This window comes from Pleurodeles waltl, chromosome 8 (genome assembly GCF_031143425.1).
Source record: "Pleurodeles waltl isolate 20211129_DDA chromosome 8, aPleWal1.hap1.20221129, whole genome shotgun sequence".
Lineage (NCBI taxonomy): Eukaryota > Metazoa > Chordata > Amphibia > Caudata > Salamandridae > Pleurodeles > Pleurodeles waltl.
In genome coordinates, this window is record NC_090447.1 from 271458645 (window position 1) to 271480607 (window position 21963).

At 40.1% G+C, this 21963-nt stretch overlaps 1 protein-coding gene across 3 annotated transcripts in view; it reads right to left on the reverse strand.

The window, feature by feature from the left end:
- Positions 1 to 21963, reverse strand: part of ROBO1 (roundabout guidance receptor 1) — a 1423180-nt gene that overhangs the window by 103064 nt on the left and 1298153 nt on the right. For all 3 annotated transcript variants that reach the window (XM_069204141.1, XM_069204140.1, XM_069204142.1), the window contains one exon: positions 423 to 547. In XM_069204141.1, the coding sequence (XP_069060242.1) occupies positions 423 to 547 (125 nt within the window). The remainder of the gene's footprint in view (positions 1 to 422; positions 548 to 21963) is intronic.

Here is a 21963-nt window from a genome sequence, read left to right on the forward strand (position 1 = left end):
TGAAGGGAAGGAAGTCTTTCGTGTTCGCACAACTTATTTGTGCCTTTCATCAAGCAAATCAATCAAATGTAGCGTCTCAAGTCTTCCACTACTCTCCAGCATGCATTGTTTGTTGCACGACTCTCTGACTCCTTCTGCCTGGTTTGCCTCCACACACAGCACATTCATCATATCAGTTCCCACGTCCAAAAATGTTAAACCTTGAATACTGTAACCACTTAAAGTTGCCAAGTCACTCACTGGCCGTAGGCTTCCCTATTTCTTTCTTAATTGAAGATCAATACTAATTCTAATCAAATACAATAATGGAATTGGATATAAAGAGCAAAAAAGAAGCAGTGCATTCAGGACAATCTGAATGCTAGTGCTGCAAATCAAAAACATTTCAAAAGTCCAGAAAATCCGAAAGTGACCTCTCTTACCTGACTCCCCTCCCTTCGCCAGAAGATAGGTGGTTGTGGGTTTCCATTAGCTTCACACTGGAATGTGACAGTCCGCCCCAAGGCAACAACCTGGTCACGTGGCTTCACAACAAAGTAAGGGGGTTCTGAAATAGAAAACGGAGTAAATACATGCTCATTCAAAGAAAATTGTCCTAGAACATGAGTAGTTTTACATTGTAAAACCACTGACATACAAAACACAGTTTATTGTGTGGGTAGTCAACAGACTTAAAGCATATGTGAGATACAGAGAGTTTACCCTCTGAAAAGTGTTTTAGAAATAGAATTGCCTATTATAAAAACTCTGGAAACATCTATGTGCTTTATCTGTTACAATAAACCTGTTAATATTTGGTCTCTTCCGAAGGTTCTGAAGATCCAAATGTCATTCCGAACATTTTAAAAGTTCACTCAGCAAAATACAAACAGGCTTTTTCAAAACTACTAGGTCTGGAAATGGCTGTCAGGCTTTTGGTTTTGTCAATGCTTGTTTGCTTTTGTCATGTTTTCTCGAAATATGTTTTCTTGGGAAAGATATCAGGCATTTGTGAATCTAAAAATAATATTGGCTACAAATAACAATACTTTTTGGTGTTAAAAAATACACTCATTCCCACAGTAGTCAGCACAGAAGGGGGTTACTTTGTGTAGGTGTGTTCCTATTGAAAGGGTAGAATGAGGTCACACACAGTGAAGTTTGCCAATGGCGGGACTGGACTGACTCACTGTTCATACTCTATTCAGTAGCGAGAGGAAGAAAAATGTGAAGGACTCAATAAAAGACCAATCGATGAAAAAGGAAGGCTGAACGCCCCCATAAATGAGTGTAATATGCAAAGAATTTTAGAAAAATCAAACGGTCTTGGCTAATACAGACCTAAAATGCAGTACCTAGCACAAGTAAAAATTGCATTGAAGTTGAAGGTTTTCAACTGAAACCTTTCACGTAGAGCTGAAGGAATCGTAGATTTTTTCAAGAGTGTTTCCCGTGTCAGAGCTGCAAGGCTGTGCTAATCTCTGTGCCTAAACACTGCATCTTTCTATTTTGTGGTTTATCTTATTGTAGGAACATGCTTTCTGGAAACAGAGTAAGTCACTCTAGGAAGACCACGTCTTTCCTACCAAGCCGAGCATGTTTATGAGGACAGATTTGGAACATCTGCTCCTGCTGACATCGATACTACAACTGCAACCAAAGTATGATTTACGCAGGCTTAAGCATTTCATATAGCAGTAAATACATGTCTACGAATGTCAGTTTTGTTAGCTGCGGCAGCTGGCAGTGTTGGGAGTTTGGTGCGGGGTCTGCACCTGGGAAAGAGACTGACTAGCCGATGTAAATATGAGGAACCTGACGGTGATACCGGGATGTTCTCTCACTGGGCATACTTTTAAAATGCCTATTTATCCGCTGTCTGGAGCAGGAGTAATCAAGCTTGTACTCTACGTTCAGTCTCGAGAGGAAGGGAAGCTTCGAGACAGGCACTTTAGCTGCCAACCCGTCACCCCGTCAGTTTTCCTTTGCAGTATTAAAAGCTTTATGATGGCATTTTAAATACATTCTTACAAACCGTCTGGAGAGAGCTCATAAATTATGTAGTCTCTGGTAAATGCATTTGTAGAAGGAAATCCACACCTACTCCGAAATCCTTTGTTGTGAATTTAAAGATGTGTCGCGCTCGTAAAGAGATCTGCTCTGGCTTCAATTGTTTCTGTCTGCCTGTAAAAATTAAGGGGTTCACTTGACCGGGAGGAAGTAAGAAAATGACCCCTTTATCAAAATGTTGCATTTACCACATTTTCAAAATGTTGCTGGTCATTCAAGCTGCTGAATGATTAGCATGCCTCATTTGGATTGATAAGGGGTTTCAGATTGCAGAAACAGATATCACTGGGTTCTTTGCTTTTGATATGGATTTGGAATTCCTTGTTGTTTTTTTGGCTCACTTTGAGTGTCAGTGAATAAAAATCACACTATTAGCTATTCTAGGATATTTGATTGCATCTTCATTTCTATTGTGAGAGCAGTAAGCTTTTAGAGAGCTAGAACAATGAAGAAACATATGGGTCTCTAACAATGTACATTCATGTTAAAAAATACAGAGATATGTTTCAAGTGGAACTGTCTAAATCGCAAGATAATGATTTGGAGTTATGGAAATTCATAAGATCAAGCCTGTTCAAGCATGAGTTTCCCGTCTGCAATTTGCATGTCAACCCGTGCCCAGTGCTTTATTTGGAAAAGGATAAGCAGTGGGGCCCTAAGTTGTGCTTTCAAGCCCGCAACCAGAGCTGTCAAAGGTAGGGGTCCCAAATACCGATGCTACCTACCTCGTATTGATTTGACCTGATACATCTTTACTCCACCAACCAACACTCCCTGCCTCTATCTCAGTCTTATGTTTTTTTTTGTTTTAGTTTTATTTATCATGCCTGCTTTGTCACTTTGCCACTGTTTTCTGTCCTTCTTTTCCTCTTTTTTTGCATTTCTCTCTCTCTTCCTTTGGACTTGTTGGTCCCTAAAAATGAGTGCCTGTGATCCTCCATCTGCAACCACAGGCTCAAATTAAGCACAGTCTGTTCCTGCCCAGACTTCCTCCAGCTTAAATCTTCAACTCGGATGGACTACAGCACAAGAAGTCCTAGAGATTTTCTTCCTGGTTGGAGCAACGCAGGAAAGTATTGTTGCTCTAGAGGAATAATGTGCTAGCATCCTGCAGTTCAATTCTAGAAGTCTTTTGTGTTATGTCCAAATTAGACATCTAATTGCATCGATCTACAAAAGCAAAAATAATTTCTACTCCTAAAATAATGTACTATACCACATATTACGCCATGATGGTATCATATCATGCCTGTCTGTTTATATCCTTCTCCAGGGACAGGAAGAGTTTGGTCTTGAACAAGGGTGCTACTGAAATCTTGGAAACATCCAAAAACTCATGTTTGTGAATGCTGATAAATGTTTTAGTAATACATGTCCAACCTGAACATGGTTGGCGAGTTACTACTATTAAAGGCATAGATAATTCCCTTTCCCTGTAGACAAAAAACAAAAATGCAAATACAATAAGTGTGTTCAATTGCACACTTATCTGAGACAATAGGCACTCATCTGAGATAATAACCCCATTCATGCCCTTAGCCTCATTTTTAGTGAATTGCCCCACAATGTTTGAAATATATTTTTTTTCTCCAAAATGTGGGTATGAAAGCTCCATAGCTTGATTTTGCTTATTGAGTCAAAGTAAATTAAAACTAATTTGTCAAAAGTCTGACCCTGGATGTAAAAATATCAGAGCATCCCAAGAGAAGATATTTGTTCTGTAAGGATAGAGCCTTGAACAGAATGCTGACAAATCTAATAATGTACAATGACAATGGATTAAAAAAAATCAATATTAGATTATGGTGCTTCTCTGGTAGCCTCTGTAGTAACTATAGGGCTGTCCATAACTTCAAGCATCTTCACTTCTCCAGCATTTAAAAGCACGTATGATTTTGTATTCTAGTGCTGTGGTTCCCAACCTTTTGATTTCTGTGGACCCCCACTTTAACATTAGTGGATCCCAGGGACCCCCACTGAATCATCATTGGTATCCAGGGACCCCCGCCTGAGTCATTACTAGAAGCTGGGGACCTAATTTGTCAATATTTGTTCATATTTTTTAATTTTCTAAGCAGTCGTGGACCCACTGAGAAGGCTTTGCGGACCCCCAGGGGTCCCCGGACCACAGGTTGGGAACCACTGTTCTAGTGTAAATGAGTTTGTTAACTCAGCCTTGACATATTTGAGTCTCCATTTAAAAGAAGATGCAATGATGCTCAAGGCAGAAATAGAAAGGAGAATGCCTAGTTTATGATATTTCAACAGCACTGCATTATTCTTGTTTTATGTAGGAGCATAGCATGGTTATTGAATCAATGAGAAGCTTGACTGATCATTGCCTTACAGCAGATGACTAAAAACTGCACGTGTTTACAAAGCAGGTGTAATAGAGCAAATCGGAATCAAATAAAATATTAAGAGCAAGCCACACCAGTGCTTAATTTTAGGAAGTGTTTGCCTGTGCTTGTCACCAGCACTGATTTCCAAACACTGCCACTTATAATGACAACCCACTGGCTGCCATTTTTGTTAGCACCATTCATCAACAAAGTGTTCAATGCGCTTTTAAAAGCTCTTAATAAAACAATTGTGCTCAGGCTATCTTTACAGCTTTAGGTGACCTGAATAGTCCAAAATGTACCACTTGTATTTTAAGATAGTTAATATTTGGTAGTGCTGGCAGGAAGAGAAGGTATTGCCAAGTGTGGTGGTCTTACATTTTACAAGTTAAGCATTGTGGTAGCAACAAATGCTGCGGTTTAGATTTAAAGGTGATTCACTGATCCAAACCGAGCACAGAAACCATGCAACGCAACCCCCTGGTGACAGGAAGGAAACAGCCCCGATGCAATGTAGGAAGATATAGAGATCCAAAAAATGTGAGCTCCATTAATACATGATTGTGAATTTAACACGCAGGAAAGGGATCACATGGATGGCTGTGTTGTGGAAATTAGTAGGCAGTCCAAGTCTGTGCCATGATGCATCCTAAACTGGGAAGCCTCGGTGCAGACATGTAGGATCATGTGCCCAACCACAAAAATGCTCTGTACTTAGTGAAGGTGAGTTTTTTTCATTTGCAGAAGAGAATGACTGTGCACTGGCTGCAATTCATCTTTCTCTACAGACGGCCTAACTGATTTTAAAGAGGGCACAGTGAACTCCAGCATGCGGGTGAAATGTTTGATGGCAACCCCGTGTGACGGTTCGTGGGCAGTACCAGGATTCACCGTTGAGGGGCACCCAATCTGTGCGCCGCTTCCTAGGTTAAGAATCAGGGACAAGTGGAAAGGGGTTGTATGTCAGGATATCATATAAAGAACAATTGTGTCAAAACATCCATTGGGAATAGATTTCCTACTATAAATTTGTCAATATTTTTGTAATTGCTGCTTAGGAACCACTTATGACAGACAATATTCTGACAACCATATTCTGACAGGCACGGCTACTCCTTATGGATCCTAAGGCTACACCTTCCTTGCTTTGTTCTCTCATTTTTATTATACCAAGGATGAATTTATTATTCACTTTTGGTATAATAAAGCAACTGCCATACAGCAACAGGCTGCGGCAGCTTGTTGTGACACTATCTGATGGCTGGCACAGGTGAACGAAGGCTCCTTTGACAGCCATCAGATTATCCAGGGTTGATTTAATCCCAGCCCTGGCATCAGGAGCCTGGCACGCTCAGTGCCTCCCCCATATGTGACGTGCTTCAGCATCACAGTTAAAAGTAGACATGGTTTAAGCCCTCCGCAGCCCACGGCTACACGATAATCAGCCAATCACCCCACTATCTCTCAAGTCACCACATAGTTGAGAAAGAGTGGGGTAAAACAGCACAGACTGAAACCTCCAATCTGTGATTACTCAGATTCAAGCAGAAAGGAGCAAACGGGCTCCACACAGGGAGTAAGGTAAGTTAAAAAAGCTCTTAAACGTTGTGTTTAGGTGATAGGACATGTCTGTGAGAGAGTGTGGTGTATGTGTGAGCATGTCTCTGGGTCTATATTTGTACATGAGTGAAAGGGAGAGAGAGTTAGTTAAGGAGTGAGTCAGGGTGAATGAGAATGAGCAACAGGAAGAGTGAGTGCCAGTGAGAATGAATGAGAGTGAGTGAGAAAGGAATTGTGTGACTGTGTGTTACTGTGCGTGAGACTGAGTAAGTCAGAGTGAAACTGAGTGAGCCACAGCCTGAGTAAGTCAGAAAATGAGTGAGACAGACTGAGAATGAGTGAGAATAAGTGAGACTGACTGAGTAAGAGTAAGTGAGAATGAGAGGCAATCAGTGAGACTGAGCGAAAATGAGTAAGACTGAGCAAGATACTAAAAATGTGTAAGAATGAAAGATGGGGTGAGTCAGAGTAAAATTGAGTGAGTCACAATGAGTCATGAGTGAGACTGAGTGGGTGTGAGTGAGCCAGATTAAAATTGAGTGAAAGACAATGATTGGGTCTAAGTGAATCAGTGTGACCAAGTGACAGAGTGAGACTGAGTCAGAATGAGACTGATTCAGAGTGAGATTGAGTGAATCAGAATGAGTGAGAATGATCAAAAATGAGTGTGACTGAGAATTAGACATACTGAGATTGACTGAGTGAGAGAAAGTGAGTTAGAATGAATGAGAATAAGTGGGAATGAGTGTGACTGAGTATGAGGCAGGGTGTGATTGAGTGAACCTGAATGAATGTGACAGAGTGCATCAGTGAGACTGAGTAAGTTAGAGGGAGACTGAGTGAGACTAGGTGAGGTGTGACTTAATGACTGAGTCAGAGTATGAGTAAGTTAGAATGAGCGAGAATGAGTGGGAGCGAGTGGTAATGAGTGAGTATGAGTGAGTAAGTGTGAATAAGAGTGAGATTGAGTGAACTGGAATGAGTGGGAGTCACTCAGTGAGACCAAGTGAGTCAGAGGGACACTGAATGAGACTGAGTAAGACTGAAGGAAAATGAGCGAGAATGAGTGAGACTGAATGTGACTAAGTGAGAGTGAGTCAGAAAGAGTGTGAATTAGATGTACCAAGTGAGAATAAGTGGACCAGAGTAAATAAAAGTGACTCCACGTGCAAATGAGAGTAAGTGAATGAGACCATAAGGCCCATATTTATACTTTTTTAGCTCCGTATTTGCGCCATTTTTTGATGCAAAAGCAGCGAAAACTTACAAAATACAGTTGTATTTTGTAAGTTTGTGCCGATTTTGCGTCAAAAAACGACGTAAATGCGGCGCTATAAAAGTATAAATATGGGCATAAGTGAGAATGAGTAAGAAAATATGACTGAGTGCAAGTAATGGTGAGCAAACCTTCCCAAACCCTCAGAGAAGAAGTGAGGCTCACTCACTGAAATCCGAGCTAAAGATTATACCCCATCACTTTCAAAAGTCACCAGCCGCCACTGTATTCTGGAGGCACACCATGTAAAAGTATTTGCACATTTGGCTGGGATCACACGCGCATGAAGATGTGGAAATGACTCTCGGTATTGTTTTACAAAAGGCGCCGTGCACACTGATACAATAGTGCCCCATCGGATCTATCACTCATTGTGCTTCAAGGGCACATTCGTAATCCCCAAATACGTTTTCACCAAACTGAAATCCGAAACAACCAGGGAACCTAATCAGTGTGATAAAAGACATGCCTGGCAACATTGAATAATTAGTGAGAGAGGAGGTGCATTTGGGAAGCCAATGGTTGTTTTGGCAATTGTAGCTAAAAGACAGAAAAGATTAATAAGGTGGTTCTTCTCAGATTCTCAGAATGCCTCAGTTTCTAAACCATTTTCTCATGCTTAATATATCAGTTACTTATGCTCATAGTGACACGTGGCTCCTAAAGTTTGCTTGGCGCTCGTATTAAGTTATTTTTCTGTAATAATCATTACTAGTTTTCAATTTCACTTCCGGGACTTGCTCACAATAATTGGCTGGCTGTCTGGATCCAGGCACTGCCCTTTGAGACGCTGAGCTGAGTGATTCCCAACACCCACACTGCTCTTCAGACTGACCCACAGACTGACCTGTTTTTCTGACTCACGGCTTGTGAAACCATGGGACGTTGCATTAGCAAGTTCAACGCCAGCTGAAACCGCAGTCAAAAGCATGTCTGTTTCCTATGCTCTCGTTGTGCAGGCAGCATATAAACGATTCTAGCTAATTTGATTTGTCAGTGGGAATTTCGACACTGAAGTACCGTTAAGTCACAAAGCAGAGCTTGTGGTGCATGATGTCTGCGCTGCATTACCAGGTCTGGAATGTTGTTATCCTGGCCTTCCTGGATAGTCAGGAAGGGCCATTACATTATCATGGAAAAATGTTTGAACTCCCCAGCCGGCTCGTACTTACTTCAAATGCTCCTTGATTTTGGGAAAGTTAGTGAAACGGTTTAAATTCACCACGGCAAACTGTAATTACAGCGATGCGGTATGGTTGCTAAACCTGATGCTTTTATCCCACCCAACTTACATAATTTTCCTCATTGGTACAAAATCGTCAATTTTTCCCATGACTTCAAGGAGTAGCCAACTCCTCCTAGGAAGGAAGCCACTCTGGATCCAGTGAACCCATCTACTATTAAGACGCATATATGGTACATCATTTTATGGCAAGTACAGCTGCTAAAATGTAACCACAGAACATCTGCGCCAATACCTTTGAGTTCAGCATTCTGCTTCTCTCTTTTCCATTGCAATGTCGCAACTTAAAGGCCATTGAACCTGTATCAGTTTCCCACCCTACGTAAGTGGATGAAGGCAATGTTCTTGTCTATATTGACACTCTTAGATCATTCTGCTGCCCTCAACACTTTCAAACATGAAGCAGTTCTTACTTCTCGTGCATGTTCAGGCAGAGTTCAAGAGGAGAAACTAGCGCAGGACTAGGGGCCAGATGTAGCAAAAGGTTTTGCCATTCTGTGTCAATGGGAAAATGTGTTCGTACATATGGCCCCAAATTTCATATTTCCAATGAGATCCCCATGAACTGTAGCCTCTTCCCTCTTTTCTTTCGGAATCCTGATCCCCTCTTGTCATTCCACGGGGGTCTTAATTTGCTTCTTTTTTTAATGAATACCCTCTCCAGTCACCTCTCTACACAGATTATATGGACTAATTCTTCCACTAACGCTGATAAAAACCAGCTGATAACAAACATGGACAAACTGGCAAGGAAAGAGAAAGTGCAGTTCAATGCATGCTTCAGGCACAGTGCACAGCAATCTAAAGCAAATGCAAAGACTCACTCCTTCACATAAATGTAAATTGATGTCTTCTGAGACCAAGCCTATCTTTGGTTGGACAGTCTAGCTATAAGCAATGGGGTGTTGTACATGCCAGTATCATAAGCACAGGATTTGCGTTCTGTATCAAATATCATGTTTACCTTAGGGCATGGGCATCCACAGGGGGGGCAAGGGGGTATACTCCTGGAGTTAGGTACAGCCTGGTGTGCAGGCTCACAGTGCAGCGTAGCACTACGGCGGCCATACTGTTACTCCGCCTGCACTAGTATGGCCACGGCCCCGCCAAAAACAGTCCAGCCCCCCCCCGAAAAAAATTCTGCGGACGCCCTTGCCTTACTGCACTGGGCAAATGCTATATCATCTTCTGCTGTTTACAATTTGAAGCCCTCGTGATAGCTGTGCACGTCTCCCACTTGCAACCAGTTGTTTCAACATTGTGTTTATATCAACTATAGACAATGTCAGCAGTCTGCCTATGAGTATGACGTTCACTTTTCATTGACTAGAGTCAGCATATTCAGCAAGCTGTGTTATGCCTGCTGAAAGACATTATGCAATGACTCCACATATTATCTTTATCAAGTATCAGGTTTTACCATATACTCTGCAAAGTACTGGATTTCCTACTATAGGAAGTTTTGAGCACTTTATAAGGAAGCATATCGCTTTGTCCTGGCAATACCTTTTATCTACTCCATATGTAGTGATAGACACGATTGTAGTGCCATCGTATCTTGGGTTTAAGATAGTATTTATCAAGTGTACCTTAGAATTTAAAATTTGGCATCAACTCGAGTGTAAGTGTTCTATACTGAAAGAATTGAGACTGTAAAGGTCTCCATCCAGGGTGATATATCAAACAGATCAAGGAACGTTAGATAGAGCAAACTCTGGTTACTTGAATTGTGCAGATATGCCTCCTCAGAATTGATAAAATACAGCCTCATTTTTCACGAGGTCTTTGCACAATAAACGTAGGTTGTTGAAATCAGAAACATGGTGACACCCACAGGAGTTTGCATTATGGAACAAGCATTGGCAAAACCAATAGATCTCGGGAATGGGCAACCTATTGCCTTTAGCAATGTGGTGGGGTGGTGAATGGGAGGGCGGTGAGGGGGTGAACGGGATAGGGGGTCGGGGTATGAGAAACTGGCAGCCAATGTCCTTCACTGCTGCAGTGCTGAGGGCGGAGCACAGATGAGGCAGAGCAGCAACAAGACAGTGCCTGTATTTGGGCAATGGGGAGTAAGTGTTCTCAGGACATCTCGGTCACTGAGAAGCCACGGAAAGACATGAAGGAGGGCAATTGTGGGTGGGGAGTAGAGGAAACAGGGGTGAGGGGTGAAGAAGAAAGGGCAGGGTGGGTGTCAGGGAAAAGAAGCAACAAGGGACGGGGATATGGCACGCAGCATAATAATAACAAGAAATTAGCAGAAAGGCACAAACGGCAATAAACAAGCACAAAATAGGCAGAACGGCTCAAGCAGAGGGCAAGAACTGAGCAGAAAGGCACAAACAGAAGGCAAGAAATTAGCAGAAAGGAACAAACAGAAGGCAAGAAATAAGCAGAAAGGCACAAACCGAGGGCAAGAAACAGGCAGTGAGGCACAAACAGAGGGCAAGAAATGGGCAGAAAGGTACAAACAAAGGGAATAAATTAGAAGAAATGCACGCAGTGTAAGAAACGGACAGGGAGGCAAAAACAGAGGGCAAGAAACTAGCAGGAAATGAGCAGAGAGGCACAGAGGGCAAGAAATTAGCAGAAAGGCACAAACAGAGGACAAGAAACTAGCAGAGAATGAGCAGAGAGGCACAGAGAGCAAGAAATGGACAGAACAGCACAGAGTGCAAGACACAAGCAGAAAGGTAGAAACAGAGGGCAAGAAATAAGCAGAAAATGAGCAGAGAAGCACAAACGGAGGGCGAGAAATGAGCAGAAAGGCACAGAGGGCAAGAAACAGGCAGAGAGGCACAAACAGAGGGCAAGAAACGAACATAAGGGCACAAACAGAGGGCAAGAAATGGACAGACAGGCACAAACAGAGGGCAAGCCTTGGGCAGGAAAACACAAACAGAGGGCAAGAAACATGCTAAAGGCACAAACAGAGAGCAAGAAATGGCAGCCAGGCACAAAGACACAGGGCCTCATTACGATCTTGGCAGTCAAATGACTGCCAAGGTCGTGGTGGTGGTCAGACCGCCGCTAATGCGGTGGTCAGACCGCCATATTACGTCCGCGGTGGTAGCGCCATGGTCAGACTGCCGGCACTTCCAGATTACAACTTAACGTCGGTCTGGCGGTGCTAGAGGTCCTAGTCTGCCAGGGCAGCACTGCCCTGGGGATTACGACCCCCTTCTCTGCCAGAAATGTCATGGCAGTAACACTACCATGAAAAGGCTGGTGGAGACGGAGTATAGGGGGCCACAAGGGGGTCCCTGCACTGCCCATTAACTTTGGCATGGGCAGTGGAAGGCCCCCCGGGCCCTGGTGCACCCTATGCACTACAGCATTGCCGCCGGCTCTATTACGAGCTGGAGACAATGCTGTAGCCGTTTACAGCTGGGACAGTGGGAAACTCATAATGGGCTCAGCAGGGAGGCTGCCACACTAGTGGCAACCTACCCATCGGGACTTCGACGGACAAGCTTTTCCATCTGCTAAAGTCATAATAAGGCCCACAGTCTCTCTTCTTTTAACTGTGTTTGCATCAATGGAGAAAGAGCTGAATTTTCAAACTAAGCTACTTCTCCAACATTGAAGTGGATTTACAAAGTTGCTATTTTAAGTGAACCCATCCAGTTTTTAACCCTCAATGCAGTGCTTTAAATGGAAAAATAGAAGTGCAGGTACTCTGTAATAGAGTACCTGCTTGTTTCTGAGAAGTGCCGGTACTCTCCAATTAAAAGTATTACGTTTTTCCTGAGATATGCCGGTACTCTCCCTCTCAAAATAAAGAAGTGCCGGTACTCAGTACCGGAGAGTACCGGCCCATTTAAAGCACTGCCTCAATGGTATGGGTTACTAAACCCTTGTGTTAGGGTTTTAAATGCAGTAACTAGCTCAACATTTAATCTCTCGAACTACTGCTTACTAAAAGTGCTAAGCAGTCACCATACAATCAGAACTCAATAAAAAGTATATGAAAAACCAAACCAGAGAGATGTAAAAAGTAATACCATCACAAACTATATACAAATTCTGGAATGCAATGGTAGACTCAAAGCCACTTACAAAGTCATTACAGAACTCCAGAAATAACTATAAATCCATGTCAAAAAAAGATTGTGTATTATAAAAATTACAATAAATAGACTTAGCATAACAAACCTTGTGCATCTGTGTGCTACTTTCAGCTCACTTTCTGCTATTTATCAGGCCCTTTCTATATCTGAGTAGTATTGAGTCACATGGTCTCTTGAATTTTTGAAACCCCAAATTACTCTTGATCTTTTCAAGACCTTTTTAATCCCTGGTTAATCTTTCAATAGTGAATTCACATTAACAATGGTTGCACTACCCTAATGGAAGTTGTGATTTCAAAATAATTTTATCTGCTGGGCAGGGCTCAGACTGCTCATGACTCCTTGGTTGCTAGGTGGTGAAAGGTGCATTTGCTTATAGCCTAGATTTCCCAATTAAAATGTTCTGAAAAGATTCTTACACCTTCCCCACAGCATCTTCACAGAGCTTCCGGTTATGTGATTGATTGAGAGAGTTAGGGCCAATATGGTACCATTTGTTAAATGATGGTGGCACGGGTTTTATCCAAAATTGAATAAGGGATCAAGTTGCATTTAAGTATCAAATTATGTTCAAATTACAGGTCTGGTTGACAAAGCGGTGAGGCTTTATCATGAGTTGCTATTGGCAAAGACTCCATAAAAACAGAAACAGCACGTTTTAGGTATTTGTCTACATTATAAAATAGCTACTTGTTATATGCATTGGTTTGGTTTGGTTACTGAAATAAAAATAACTAAAAAGGAAAAATGTCCTTTGTTTACTTTGAAGTTCTTTCTAATTTGCTTCTTATTCAAATTGCTTCCTTGTATTTTTATCCTATTGTATTTGAATTTGGAACCCCTTACAAGTGTTTCTATTTGCCTCTTTCCATGTATGTACTTACAGCACACACTACTGTTCAAGGTAAATTATACACTTCAAAAATATTAAAGATAATATTAACTGTAAATTCTAGATGTTTATTAATTTGTTACGGAGAGCAATTCTGTGTGATATATATGAAATGTAAAGGGAGTAATAACACTGCAAGAAAATATCAATGTTAAAGCTTATACCTTTTGCAAAAAATCACATTTAAGGCTGCTTTATACTTGTAATACGTGACAGAATTTACACATGCACATGACCATATGTATCTACTTGATATGTTATCTTACACCATGAACAATAAAGACAACACAGCATACTCCCATTGTAGATGCAATATCAATCCAAACCATTAAGAGAACTCTAGATGACTTCAGAGACCTCTGGGTAATCAATGAGCTCAGTTTTATGCATTAATGGATCTTATTTAGCAGTATTGAGTTGCTTCCGGCAAACCTACAAAAGGCAGAGCTTTATGAAAGCAAGCCTTACTCCAGCCTACAAGTCAAATAACACTGGTATTTGAGAAGTCACATGATTGATGGGAAGAACAAACCTCAAGAAACATACAAGCAATGCATATCACTCCTGTGACACTGCCTAAATAATGCTTGTCTATAGCTCACAACTATGTGCTTGCTTGGTGCCACAGTTCATTTTTTTCTTGTAATGCACAGGAAAGCTTGTAGACACCATATATTTAAGATGACAAATTTAATGTCTCCCTTGGATTATATACTTTCATAGACGGAGACATTATCACAACCAGTGTTTGATAAAATATCTACATACTCATAGGAAGGAGTATATATTAATATTTTTATATTTCTATATTTTAAATGCAGGGTTGCTCATCCTCATGTGTTGATCTCAGGTACACCAGTGATAGTTTTTTTTTTTTTTCACTGATTAGTTTGGATTTTGAAAATTCACAATAAATAAAATAAATTCAAACAAATATAAAATTCTTTGTTGTTAACCAAACAATATTGCATATGCAAACATTACATTTCTATGACCAAAGGAACATAGAATGCAGTACGAAGAATAAGGAAAGGTTTTCAGGAAACCTGTTCTTAAAAAATGTATAAATTGTATTTAAGCACATCGGGTTACAGATCGGGAAATGAAAACTGGAACATGAATATGATGCTTAAATCATTGCATAATTTAAATGTCATCAAATCATTACCGTTATTTCTTTTTCCCAATTGGGTACCTACACAGGCCAGGTGCATTTTACTCTCTGCAGCCTTTGTTTTCAAAGACAATGAAACATGGAAGTTGGTGTGCTGAAGGAAGCAGAAGGGTATGGATGAAAATGGTAGGAGAAGGTTCCATCACATGGATGAGAAGATGGCGAATAAAATTTCAACTTACCATATACAACTAAAATGAAACAGAAAAGAAAACATGGAATAAATCAAATGAAGTTAACGTAAAAAAGAAAACAGAAAATTAACCAAAATGAAAATTATGACAGCATGCATATGTTTTCATAACTTTAAAAACAACTGCATATATATTAAGGATTCTATTCAAGATGTTCACATGGGTGTTAAAACCATTATTCCATCCCACCATTTAATGTGTTTAAGCAGTATTGTGTAGCAGTCACGTGCGAATTTGAAGAAATACACAAAATATATAGTATGAAAAATAAATGAACATAAAATATGAAATGCAGGTTTAAATATACAAAGCTCTGTGTGCCATTCTTATCCATATAAACAATAGAAAAAATACCCCCATACAACTTTAGGTACCAAGTTCAACCTTTCTCTTGTCCAACACTACTATTACCAGTGCAATATCTACTGCAAAGAACTTCTTCACCTATCGACATCAGAACTGTAAACACTCTTCTCACCATTAAGGGAGATCTACAATCTCCGAACATCCGACCTTTCTTGAACTAGAATAACATACTTTCTTCTGCCCCAGTGGATAGCATATCAGCTAAATTAACTCCATGAAACTTACCAATTAACCTCTGTTCTATAATCTATTTTATCAAACGTTAGCACGACAATATAATATTTGCTTTTGACGTTTTTTGTGAAGCACTTTAATATGCTGTATGGTGCAAATGCACAATATAGTAATGCTAAATAAATAAATTAATACTTTTGCACTACTGTTGCCAACCTTGTAAATTTGAATTTAATGTAAAAACTTTAGTGTGTGTTCAGGTTAGGTGCTTCATTATTTTAAAACAAAGTAACTGCTGATTGAAATATTGCCACCCCAAATCAGGTGGCTTGCATGCACATTTCCTTCCTGTTTCTGTCTTTCAGCCATTCAATAATGTCTGCTGTATGCAAAGGGCAGACTGATAAAAGATGTAAATGAGATATGTTTAAAAAAAACTATGCAGCCCAAATGGTGAAGTGTTAAAAAAGTCTTCTAAGAATGAAATGTTCAATATATTAACTTAAGGTCTTTCAATAAAAAGAAAAACTCAAATTATTAAAGTAGTAAGGGGGGAGAAATACTGTTCACACAGGGCCTCACAAATCTGATTCCAAAGTATTTTGACTGTGTACACCACAATACTTTTGAGTAAGAAATAACGCAATTGCACTGTGGTTTGACATAGCAACATGAAAGCACTGCGCATCAGTCGAGTCGCTCCGAACAAAATGTGGTAAGTCACCCACAGTAATCAAAAGCAGGGCTAGGCCAATCAAGTAATAGACATATGTATTCATTCCGGCATGGCAGAATCCTCAAATGGACGATACTACAAACTACGTATGCTCTCCTCGATATGATCCTTTAATGTTTGCATATGTTTAAGAAACCAGGTGAAAATATAGGAATGGACATAATAATTTTTAGGCTATGCATTACTTGCATTAGTGCTATTTCTAGGGCATATTCTGCTATTTGTATGGTCAAGTGGTACTACTGCCAATCTTTTGACTGTCCAGCTGGTCCTGAGGTTATCATAGTATACTCAAGTGCACTTCCTTGGACTCTTGTGTATGTTGTCACTAAAGGGCTCCGAACCTGTGAAATGACAGGCACCAGACCAGACTTTTTCTGACTTGCCTCATCCCAAATATATTTAGGCCCTCATTACAACCTTGGCGGGCGGCGGAGGCCGTCTGCCAAGGTTTTACCGCCAAAAGGCCGCCAATGCAGCCGCAATCCCACCGGGCGCATTATGAGATCCCCGCTGGGCCGGCGGGGATGTCGGTCGTCACATGGGAGCTGGCTCCTAATGGAGCCGGCGGTGTAGCGGCCGTGCGATGGATGCAGCTGCGCAGACAGTGAAAAGAAGGGTGGGGCTGTGCCTGAGGGCCCCTGCACTGCCCATGCCAAGTGAATGGGCAGTGCAGAGGCCCCCAGGGGCCCAGTAATTCCCCTTCCCACCAGCCTTTTCATGGCAGTCTCTACCGCCATGGACAGGCTGGTGGGAAGGGGACTCGTAATCCCCTGGGCAGCGCTGCAAGCAGTGCTGCCCTGGCGGACTAAAACCGCCGAGACAACCGTGGCGGGAAACCGCCGGGACAACCATGGCGGGAAACCGCCGGTGCCAGCGGTGTGACCGCGTCGCAACTGCCGCGGTCGTAATTCGCCAGATTGTACTGTTAGCCTGTTGGCGGTACAATCGCCGAAACAGCCCTGGTGGTCTTTGACTGCCAGGTTTGTAATGACACCCAAAGTCTCATTTAAATAAGTTTGAATCGGGGATTTTACCTTAGAATTGATTTTGGGCTGATGATGACACCATGAACTCACATCGAATAAGTCAAAATGTAGACTACCAAAAGTTTGGACTGTCCCTACACCACCTTATATCATGGGGATCCAAGTGGCATTTATTGTATTTATCCCTGCCTGCTGCCCTCTTAAATTTTGACAGCATTTATCAAAATGACAAGATTACAATAATTTTTTATGTGCCATGCTTGTTCACCATTTTCAACATTACAATCACTTTAGCAATACAACATCGGTTTGCTCATCCCTTTAGCACCCTTTTGTCCCTTTTTCTAACTTTTCTAACTGTACTAAAGAGCATAAATATTGACTGAATACATTTTCATTATATACTCTTCTTTTTTCCAGTGTCTGTCCTTTATGCCCATAAGCAATTGTGTTTTTATTAGAGCCTGGCAAATTATGCAAGTTTACAGGACATAACTCAGTTATTCCAAAAAGTATACAGTTGTCTCTAAATGACCCTGAAGGAAATGCTGAAGCTATGGATGTCGGGTTGGAGGTCATTGCTATGTTGAGGATCCCTTAACCCTCCTAAGACAAATAGAAGACCAGAGATATATGACAAGCTGTGGATGTGCAAGATCTTATAGACAAGGCAGTACATTTTTAAGAACCAGTAGCTAATGAATTTGCATAGGATAAGCAAAATAAGGTCACATTTCCATATACAAGTCTCTTAATCTGGCCATAAAATGGAGGCTGACATTCATGTTTGAAGCAGGAAGAACTGCCAGTACAAAGTGGCCAAAGTTCACCATAGAGATCATTAAGGGTGGACATCAGTTTTGAGGTGATCATTGGGAATTATATCACTTAACTTTTTGAGGGTGTGGAGGATGACAGTGCTTCTGGCCATTTGTTAATAAGGGGTGGTAAGGAAAAAGGAGAATCTAGAATGAAACTAATATATTTCACATTGGCTTGATAGTGGGAGTGAATCCTTTGAGCTTGGGATTTTATAGAAGATAAGAGTTTAGTCTGCCTTTCCGCGAGGAGAACAGTATAACTTCAGTTCTGTTTGGTTTAGAAAAAAGAGGTTTGTTGGCATTCAACCTTGTACATGATCATTCATGTTCTAGATTGACTAGTGTCTTTGCTGGTGGAGGTTTTAGGAATATTTGTGTTTTGTTCACGTATTGGAGGAAAGATATGCATGACCAGCGATGAATTTCACTCAGCAGCTCATATTAACGGATGAAGAATACAGGTGTAAGGATTGAATCTGAAGGAACGCCACTTGCCATGTCAATTTTTCCCAATCCTTAATACTTAATGTTGGTTTGAGCAGAAGGATGCAAACCAGCTGAGCATTGCAACCCATGCCACATTCTAATGTGCTTTGATTAGACTTCCATCGTTTACTGAGTCAAAACTTCTGTTAGATGCAATAGGAAGAGAAGATAGTATTCAAGATTGTCAAAGATGGGGCAGATGTAGTCCAGAGCATTCAATGTAACCGTTTTCATGCTGTGTCCTATTCAAAAGTCAGATTGGAGGAGTAAGCAGGTGTTCATTTTGGATTAGTTCCTTCAGTTGGTTAGCTACACATCATTCTGTAACTCCCCTAAACGAGGACATTTTAGGATTGATCAGTAGTTAGTTAGGAGATCAGGTTTGAGTGTGTTTTGTTTAAGGGTGGGTGGGATTTTAATAAGCCTGTGATTTTTTATGTGAAAGTGAAGTATTTATAAGGGATATCCAATATATTTTGAAGTGTTTAAAGTTGCCCTTTACAACTTTGGCAGGTATGTGGCCTTTGCAATAATGTGAAGGCCTTAATTTCTTGATGATTAAAAGGAGTTGCTCAGTTTTCATTGGCTTTAACGTCCACCAGGAGCCCAAATTATTGGTTTGAGATCTTACATAAATATGGAGGGAGGATTGGTGTTCTATCTGATTGTTCTGATTTTGTAATTTTATACCTCATAATATTTGTGTGTTGGATGGAGTGATGTTTCCATATAAGGTGACATGTTTGATTGTATAAACCAAAAGACTCAGTGGGTTTTATTTAATGTTATATTAATTTTCTCATGAATGTACCTTGCTTTGGCTGACTTGATGAATTCCTTATGCCATGAAATTTTATGTTAACTGGTCAGAGAACTGTTCTATGAATTCAGTTTAAGAATGTCATAAAGGTGTATGATGAAGGTGAATGATGATGTGGGTATGTTAACATTGCTAGAGGTCAAAGAGAACTTGCATGAAAATGTAGACCTGAATGTGTAGATAACCACATGGCCTCTCCAATTTTTTGCTTTTCTCTCCACTGCTTTCCATCACCTGTAGCAATAGGGGCTCAATGGAAAGCTGACAGTCCTCCCAACCCTAAATTTGACTAACTGGCTTTCATTTTGACAAACAGGGTTCCCCCGAAAGTCTTTAATATGATGTAAAACTATTTAGAAGTAAATGTGATCATCAGGGGGCAGTTGCAATGGCATAAAGCATATGTCACCTAAAGTAAGACCTCTCAAGTAAGCTTTGAACTATTGAAGTCTTGGGCTGTGCCCTTAGGTGATGTGCAGGGTTTTATATCTGTCCGGTGACTTTGGCATTTTGATGAATGTAATGGTGCTGAGGAAAATAGTATTCAGCATTAGCTTTGTATCTGATACAACTCCTTATCAATAATTTCCAAAGAAAAATGGAAATGAAGCAATGTCTATGTTGGATTGAAGTGACAATGTTATATAATGCTAGAATCAAGTCATTTGCAAGTCCATCAATTGACATTACATCATACAATACAGCATGATTTATTGTCTTTTTGGGTATACTGGATGAGGGGAACGTGGAAAGTTAAATATATAAATTCTAAGAGATGACTTACTTATAATGCATATCCATTCAACAATTGATAAAAGATCACATAAGGAGTATGGACTCAACCTGGATCGATAGTACTAAAATATTTTACCAGCTTGATTAATACTTAATTAATACATAAAAACTATTAAAGGCTAAAAAGTATGCAATTGAAAATTCAAATACATTCTCTGAATCTACAGCAGCATGGAATCACATTTGGACAAGGTAACAGATGTACAATTTGTGTAACCATTAACTTACAGATTGATATTAATATATTTGTTTGTGTGTGTGCATGTGTTGTGTTTACTTGTTGATTCAACCTCTTTGTGCATGCACATATAAATATATGTATAAACATATATGACCTTTATTTCTATTAACTACATGTTTACCATTATAACTCAGTGGCAAGTTAAATGTTGTAGTCAATGTAAAATTTGACAACAGCATTTCACTTGGTACTGAATTATGTCAATTAACTGTGTCAATGTAAAATTTGATACAGTCTGGCAAATACAGTTGAAATGCCATCTGAGATGCAGCCTTCACACATTTATTGTGAGTATACACGTTGATTGCCCCAAACTTGTGGCAATGTTGTACAGAATTGTTTATCGATTATGCATCTTAACTACCTTAACCTGCCAAGGTCTGTCTTAAGATAGTGTCTCACTGGAGTCCCAAGAATTAAATGTGCAGTTTCTGGGAACGCTTTATTTCTGGCCAAAACAAATTACTATGAGATAGATGGCTCAGCAGTCAATCCCAATGCTGGAGGCGTGCCTGGGAGAAGTGGTCAGAGGCAAAAGAACTACACATAAAGGTAGTCTGGATGAACAGGCTGTAAGTCAGAATATTGTTAGAAAAAATATAATTTGGCAAAAATGTTATGCTCTAAATATCATTTGCAAAAGTATTGTAAGAAGGGCTGTAGAGTTTCGATTATCAACACCAGTGGGGCTATGTTTTTGTAAACAATATTTAAGGCAGAATATTTTTGTCAGATGATATTTTATTTACAATATTCTCTATTACACTATAAGGATAATAATTTACAGATGGAAGAGGTTGATTATCGCTCCTTTGTCCAGAACCTGTTATATCCACCTGATACATTGCTCCGTGAAGGTGATGTACCATACAGGGTTTATAATACGCAAAGCTATAAGGGTAGGGGACTACTGAGGATCTACTTGTAAGATCTGACCTGAACTATTACAAATTGCAGCCCATGAACATAATAGAATAAGATACACCATGAAGTGAGTCATAGTTTTTAGATCAATCAAAAAATATGGAACTTAGATTTGAGTGACACAACTCACTACTCTGAACAGTTGACAGACGATCATATGAACGATAGTATACATAATTAAACTGGTTGAAGCTGATTGTTCATGCTATGTTTGAGGTATATTGTTTTTTACTTTACTTAAAATAAATAAAAATATTTAGAAAAGATGGTGCTCACAATATTAACTATAGAAATGCTAACATTTGAGAGGCCCAAGAAGGAACTCTAACCAATATTCTAACATCACATCAAAAGAGCTACCAAGAAACAATCTGCCATGTTAAATATCCCACCAATCCTACTACTAAGTATTATGTTATGCTGTGAGACGGCACAAATGAGCACACATTCTATTATCTGAAGATGTCGTAACTATGTGCACATATCTGTTGCATGGAAAACCGTTCCAGATCTCAGGAATGTGTTAGGGTTACATGAAGCCAATTTTACTGAAGGAAGAGTTGTCACACATTTGCATAGATTTCTAAAGAATCCCCTAAACATGTATTCACTCAGACAATCTCTTCTGCCAACCTTCCTTCTTGTTTACAGTGGCACTTTCATGGTCTAAGTAAGAGAGATCTGGTATTTACATCTGTGCATATTATACGCACATTTAAGGAAACTGTGAAATAATTGTAGCCTTATATACTTTTCTTTCTTTGATCTGTATTGTTTATTTCAATTGTTACCTAATGAAATGTTGTGATCT